At 34.8% G+C, this 8,166-nt stretch overlaps 1 protein-coding gene across 6 annotated transcripts in view; it reads right to left on the bottom strand.

Annotated features, from left to right (window-relative positions):
- LOC106868966 (uncharacterized) overlaps positions 1-8,166 on the bottom strand; it is a 184,839-nt gene that overhangs the window by 23,752 nt on the left and 152,921 nt on the right. For all 6 annotated transcript variants that reach the window (XM_052973867.1, XM_014914442.2, XM_014914441.2 and 3 more), the window contains one exon: positions 1,965-2,051. In XM_052973867.1, the coding sequence (XP_052829827.1) occupies positions 1,965-2,051 (87 nt within the window). The remainder of the gene's footprint in view (positions 1-1,964; positions 2,052-8,166) is intronic.

The following is an 8,166-nucleotide window of genomic DNA, read 5'->3' as shown; positions in this document are numbered from 1 at the left end:
CATGCCAACAATTCTGCCATTTCACTACCTTAAATAATAATGATGATGATGATGATGATGATGATGATGATGATATCTATTTTTCCTGGAAAGGGTACAAGATGAGGGCAACAAAAATATGGTTTACAAGAACACTGCAACAAATATCTTCTTTTTTGTAAAGCCTCAAAGACAATAAAAGCAACCTACATAAAATGCTATCACAAAGAATCCAAATATAAAATTAACTTTCGGAAGAAGATAAATTAAAAAGTGAAAATAATTTGTAAATTTAGATCTAAAATAATTCCTGGGAAAAAATGATCATAATAAAAATGATATAATTTCATCCATTATTACAAGAATAGGGGAAAGAGGATGGATGACATTATAAGACAAATCACAAATATAATTGTTGAGGGAGGTATGCTTAGAGTGATAGGAATACAACAAATTGAAAATAATTTTTTCTAATTCTGGTACAAGGTCAGCAGTTGTTGGGGAAGGGCATCACATTGACACGAGTGCTCAATTGGTACTTATTTTATCAACCCCAAAAGGCAAAATTGACCTCAGTGGAACTCAAGTTCCACTCAGAAGAGCCAGAAGAAATGACACTAATCATTTTATCTGATATGTTAAAGATCCTGCAAGATCAATAATAATAAAAATAATTCTTTCTAGAACAGGCACAAGGCACAAAATTTTGAGAGAGAGTGTTAATCAATTACATCAACCCCAGTACTTGATTGGTACTTATTTCATCAAACCAGAGAAGATTAGTTAATTCCATTAAACCAAGTGACTGGAACTTTTATTTTGATTCCGAAAAAGACGAAAGGCAAAGGTGACCCTGGCAGGATTTGAACACAAAATACAAAGAGCCAGAACAAGTGTTGCAAAATAGTTTTTTTCTCACTCTCAGTAATAATAATGGGTTCTGATATAGGTAAAAAGCCAGCAAGTTTCAGTACTTAACTTCAGCAGGATTTGAACTCAGAATGTAAAGAGCTGGAACAAATGTTGTAAGGTATTTTCTCTGCTACTCCAATGATTCTACCAGAGCAGTGCCTCAATAATAGTAATAATCCTTTCTACTACAGGCACAAGATTTGAAATTTGTGGGAAGGGAGCTAATTGATAACACTGATGTCAGTGGTCAACTGGTACTTATTTCATTGACCTCGAAAAGATGGAAGGCAAAGTCAACCATGACAGAATTTGAACTCAGAATGGAAAGAGCCAGAAGAAATGCACTAAGCATTTTACTTGTGTTAACAATTCAGCCAGCTCACTGTTTTAACAATATTTTCAAATTTTGGCACAGGGCCAGCAGTTTTTGAGAGGAAGGGTTAAATTGATTACATCAACCCCAGTGCTGAACTGGTACTTATTTTATCGTTCCTCTAAAAGGATAAAAGGCAAAATCAACCTCAGCAGAATTCAAACTCAGAATGTAGAAACAAAATACCACAAAGCACTTTGCCCATTGTGCTAATGATTTTGCTAGCTCACTGCCTTATAATACACAAATAATAATAATTTTTTTTCTTGGCCACAAGGACTGAAGATATTTAGGACATAAGGACTAACATTCAAAAGTGGGGTTTACAATTAGGAATAACAAAAGGATTAACAGGAACAAAAGATAACTCATTAAAAAAAAAAAATTCAAGAAGAATGTGAAAATTCTTCAATAGAAAGGAAAACCCATTTATGGTAATTTGAGGGGAAAAACAGAGACAAAAGCCTGGATTATTCTGCCATATATAAGACAACAAAAATGCTCACATCCAGTTTCTTTCCTCCTATTTACCAGAAAAAAAGAAGTTAAAAATAGAAGGTATTTCAAAGAAAGTTTAGATTTCAAAATTCTGAAGAAAATAAACAGTACTTTGTAATTGTTATTGCAGTGGAATTTTAAATGACAAAAAATTAAATTCTTTAAACTATTTATTTTGAAGAAAGCAACTTGAAATATTTACCATTTTTGTAAACGCTTCCTGGCTTTCTTTGAGAATCTTGAGATTTTCTTGGTGATTTTCTTGTACAATCCATTTAATTCTATACCACTGGAAAGAAAAAGACAAAAAAAACACAGTGAATGCAAGAGTAAGTTTCAAAGAAGGCTGTTTTGATACACACAAAAATACACACAATGATTGCTTCACATTCAGCTTGATTGTTCCGATTTACTTTCACCCTTGCATGTGCACAGATGTGACTTTACATGTCACCAGACAACCATTTCCAGGAGATTTTATAAAACGCAAAATGGATCAAGAAATAAAATTACAGTGGGACCTCTGTATGTCACTGAATTTAAATGACAACTCTCTTGGCTGTCACAGTAGGCTCCAGTAGAACCTACTATTGCAAGATGATTGGTACTGTTTTGATTGGTACTGCTTTGATTGGTACTGTTTTATGTCAGAGTATCTTTTTCAAGAAGAGCTGCCTTCCACATGGCTTTGTCAAAAAATAGGAGCCTTCTCTACTCCTGGTAAATCTGTTAAACCCATAGATGAGACCCTGGTAGGACAGGATGGGCCTGGGAGTAATGGAAATTAAGGTGTGATACCATGCTCCTTACAACTGTAGAACTTTCAAACTGGAGCCTGACCACAGGATGCAGTTTAATGTCATACACACACACAAATCATCATCATCACCAACATCATACTGTTTCAAATTTTGGCACAAGGCCAGCAATTCCAGGTGAGGGACAAATCGATTACAATGGCTCCAGTACTCAACTGGTACTTATTTCATCAAACTCCTGAAAGGATGAAAGGCAAAGTCAACCTCAGTGGAATTTGAACTCAGAATGTCAAGATGGATGAAATGCTGCCAAGCATTTTGCCTGGGGTGCTACCGATTCTGCCAGCTTGCAGCCTTCATCACCGACGTCATATTAACATCTAATTTATCATGCTCCCTTGGGTTTGGTGAGAGTATATTAGGACAGAGTTTTCTAGGGCCAGGTGCCCTTCCTGTTGTCAACATCCGCTTGTTTCCAAGCAAGGCAATAATCTCCCATTAAGGAGATTACAAACAACCTAGATATGCTAATGCAAAGAACTGGAAAAAACAATACCGTATGAACTGGCCTTTTGTTTACAAAGATCATGCAATGTGTTAAGAAACCTGTACCTGCTTTCAAGGTGGACTGTAAACAAACGACACCGTCAGCAAAGCCATTGTCTCCAACCAACAAGGGAGCACACAGGCAAGAGGAATGCAAACCCACTCACACAAACACATACACACACACACGCATATATGAAAATCATTATGACCATCATGGTCATCATCATTTAAATCCACTTTCTTATGCTTATGGGTCAGATGGAATTTGCTGAGGCAGATTTTCTACAGCCAGATGGCCTTCCTATTGCGAACCCTCACCTGTTTCCAGTGCTTGCATGCACACACACACTTGCATGTGCATGTATGCACACATATAGTAGGCTTCTTTCAGTTTCTATCAACAAAATCCACTCACAAGGATTCAGCCAGTCACAGGCTACAGTTGAAGAACGTGCCCAAGATGCCATGACATGGGACTGAATCCGAAATCACACAGTTATGCCTCTCTCTCTCCACATACATATGTATGTACATACATACATATACACAAGCATACAAATGCTATACCACTGAATTGCATAATTCAGTTAAGTGCATATCTTTTGAAAATATCAAACCATTTAACATCAAATCTATGTAAAATTGACCAGTTAATTACATATGCAAATAAAATAAATTTTGACTAATTTTATAGAATTTTTTTCCCCCCTCAATTTTATTAAAATCATAGCAAAATTGTGAAATGAATCATGAAATTAAGCATTTACATGATTTGATCTGAATGAAGATGTTCTTGAAACTTCTATTTTCCGGATGAGTTAAAATGACAGTAATCAGTCCTTGATATTTACCAAAAACCAGTATCATAAGAACTAAATGTTATTCTTACCATTTCAATGAAATAAAAACTACCAAAATTTAGTCTTTAGTGCATTTTTATCTTAATTTTAATTTGTTCATTTACTTAACTTCTGTTTTTCCATGCTAGTGATGCCTTAGGCAGAAGTTACTTAAAGGAAGACTTTATAGCTAGATGCTCTCCCAGTCACCAACCCTTACCTAAGTAAGGGGTGAGTTGAGTAACGGTATCATTAAATAAATAAATAAATACATCTTCATTGCAGATAAAAATTGCAAAAAAGACTTCAGAATCAAGTAGTGAATGGATGCAGTTTTTTGACTACATTAGCCTATGATTAACCAAATTCATTTTTTTCATTTCTTAATAAATCTTATGATATTGCTTGTTGTTGTTTGAGTAATTCACATTGTATAATAGTCATTACTGGGTCATATGAATCTTGCTAATTCTGAATGAGTGACGGAATTAAAAAGTGTATTGAAAAATCTTACAGTCAAGTGGTTGCCATAGCAATATATATCAATAAAATAAATTGTTTGATCTCAATGAAATATAAATACACACACAAACTCACAATTAATTATCAATAAAATAAACACTACCAATCAACAGTTAACTTTTTTGTGACTATATTTCTAAGTAAAAAGACCTAAAAAGATTGTATTCTTGTTTTACAATATATAATTTTGTTTGAAATAAACACAATACTTTAATGCTGACAATATATTGAAATCTCATAAATTATATAGTCTATGATGTTAATTTGGTTATTTGTATAAAAAATTTCAACCACCAAGAGTATGTAATTCATTGTAACCAGTTTTCTACAGCTTTGTGCTCTTTCAGTCACCATCACTTGTTTTCCAGTAAAGCAAATATTTCAGCCACTCCTTCAAATACAGACATCACAATGACCAGACAGGTTTTCATGGAAGATTGCAAGAAAGAAATGCTGCTTCTGTAACAGTGACAGCTGTTTACATTTTGTGCCTAATGTCAAAACAAAGACACACACACACACACATACACAAGTGATGGGCTTCTTTCAGTTTCCAGCTCCCAAATCCACTTATGAAGCTTTGGATGGCCTTGACCTATGAAGATATTTGCCTAAGGTGCCATGCAGAGGGACTGAACTCCAAACCAAGTTGTTGCAAAATGAGCTTCTTAACCACAACCGTGTTTGCATTCTTAAATAAAAACTATGATTGTACAAATATGTGCATATTTATTCTTAGCATGTCTAGGCAGGTTGCTGTAGTGTATGTCTTAGGAGAATAGCTTCACTCTTTTATGAGAACAGTGTGTTCAACACACTTGTCTCATTGGCACACAGCATTTTGTGACCCCAATGTTTCAACATGAATCTTGTCAACCAAAAATGGTCAGAACTCTTGAGGCAAACCAAAGTCACTGGCTTTGTTTTAATTATGATGGTTATAATTTAAAAAGGATGTGTTTGTATCACAGACCAGAAACAGTCACAGGTAGATTAGTACTCAAAAAGTTCAAAGTGGGACACAATGTAAATCAACAAGTGAATCCAAAGACACAGTCTTCAATGAAGTATTAACATTAAAAATAAAAGATAGAAAATAAATTCTAAGAAATGTTGGACACAACCTAGACAAGTAGAACACATTTTAGAGCTGGTGTCAAGAGTACGGAAAAGTAAAAATTCAACATGGAATATATTAACTTCACATGGTAATTTAATTTTTATTTTACTTGTACTAAGGATGGTTGTTACCTCTGTGTGTGTGTGTGTGTGTGTGTGTGTGTGTGTGTGTGTGTGTGTGTGTGTGTGTTTATATATATGTATATCATATTTATCATCAACATCATTTAGCATTCACTTTTCCATGCTTGCATTGATTAGATGGAATATGTTGCAGATTTTCTGTAGTTGGACGTTGTTCTTGTTGCCAACTCTCACCTGTTTCAAAGGAAATATTTTCCTACAATCAGATGTATTTTTCACAGAGGGCTGGAAACAAACAATTTCACTTGTATGACAAGAGTGCACACTCACACACATCATAACAAACATTTAACATCTGTTTTCCATGCTGGCATGGGTTAGATGGTTTGACAAGAACTAACAAGGCCAGGGACAGCACCAGGTCCATAGCCTGTTTTGGCTTGGTTTCTATGGCTTAATACCCTCCCTTATGCCAACGACTTTACAGAGTGTACTGGGTGCTTTTTACATGGCACCATCACCAGTGATTTTTTACATGGCACCAGCACTAATGCTTTTTACATAGCACTTTGGTTTTAGGATCTTAACGCTGTTGTGATGGGCAGGTGTTGGCTTCTATCAATTTCCATCTACCAAATCCACTCACAATGCTTTGAGCAGCCCTGGGCTATAGCAGATGACACTTGCCCAAAATGTCACATAGTGGAACTGAATCAGAGACTATATGTTTGAGAAACAAATTTCTTAACCACACAGCCAGGCCTGCACCATGCTAGGAAGGAATAACATTTCTAGTAAGTGTACAGTGAAATATATTGTTAAAGATAAAAGTGATGGTGGTACCTTTCTTTCTTGCTTGCTTTCAATACAGATACATAAAGCTCTGGATTTCCTAAAGAAATGATAGAATACAACTTGAATCCTTTTATCTTGCTTTTGGTGTTGTTGCCTAGTACAGGACAACAATACATAAAACACAAAGATAGCAGTATTCAATCATCTCCTTAGGAAAATCCTGACTTTTATATATCTCATATAAATAATGAAAGGCAGAAAAGATACCTTCATCTTCTGATTTATCTATTTTTCATTTCAAATATACATTAGTAGGTGGCAAGCTGGTAGAACCGCTAGCACACCAGACAAAATGCTTAGCAGCGTTTCATCTGTCTTTACACTCTGAGTTCAAATACCACTGAGGTCAAATCTGCCTTTCATCTTTTTGGGTTGATGAAATAAATACCAGTTAAGCATTGGGGTCTATGTAATCAATTATTCCGCTCACCTAAAATTTCAGGCTCCAAGTTTATATCAGAAAAGACGAGATATTTTAGTAAAAGTTACATACTCATAGCTAATTAATGTGTTCTACTAGAGGTACAAGGCCTGAAACATTGGGGAAGGAGTTCTAGTCAAGTACATCGACCCCAGTGTACAAATGATACTTATTTTATTGACCTCAAAAGTATGAAAGGCAAAGTAAACCTCAGCAGTATTTGAACTCGGACAAAATGCAGCTAAGAATTTTCATCCAGCAAGCTAACAATTCTGCCAACTTGCCACCTTACTCATAATTAATAAGAAGCTTTCTTCATTATAGTATATTAAAAAATATATATATGCATACATACATACAATACACAGACATTAAGAAGAGCTCAACACATATTCCTCTCAATATCTCTGTAAACAAACACAAACACACACATACGATGTATAAATAATATGTGACAAGTGAGGAGACCCATTAATCCAAACAGTTCAGCTTTGATAACAGTTGCTAACCTCACCAACTTTACTCTTGCATTAAAACTTACGTCAGCATGCATACACATATAGGAGGTATATACATACGCACACATAAACAAACATAATATAATAATGTGGTAAGCTGGTTATTATTATTTATGCAATGACGTAAGGGGCTGTTAAGTTTGCTCTGTGTCATCAAAGTAACATGGCATGCAGTTATATAAAAGGAAAAAAAAGCAAGCAGACATGTGCCCTGAGTAAATATTCAGGGTAGGCAGTAGGCATTAATAAAGTCATTTGCTAACAAAAGTTCTCTTCTGTATGAAAGAATATGTAAATATTTTGGCAACTAAAAATAGTTACAGATGTGTGTGTGTGTGTGTGTGTGTGTGTGTGTGTGTGTGTGTGTAAGTGTGTGTGTGTGTGTGTGCGTGTATACACACACATACACATATCTTTGTTCATTTTTCCATGCTAGCATGGGTTGATCAATATATCTTGTGAATCAATTCAGTGTCTCTGTTCACTGAGTTCAAATCCTGCTTAGCTCAACTTTGCTTATGTCCTCTTAGAGACTAGTCAAAAAAATAACAGGACAGTAAGGATTACTACTATTACTTTTTCTTCCTTTTCCACTTGCATTTATTGGCATCTGATTGTTTGATACAATTAACCAAATTCATTTAACAGTGAAAGCTTTATTGATATCTGTCTCAATTTATTACTCCCTTTTACTTCTTATTTCATATATATGTATATATATATATATATATATATATAT

Source organism: Octopus bimaculoides, chromosome 17, assembly GCF_001194135.2.
Source record: "Octopus bimaculoides isolate UCB-OBI-ISO-001 chromosome 17, ASM119413v2, whole genome shotgun sequence".
NCBI classification, from domain to species: domain Eukaryota; kingdom Metazoa; phylum Mollusca; class Cephalopoda; order Octopoda; family Octopodidae; genus Octopus; species Octopus bimaculoides.
This window is presented reverse-complemented; position numbering and strand designations above follow the sequence as displayed.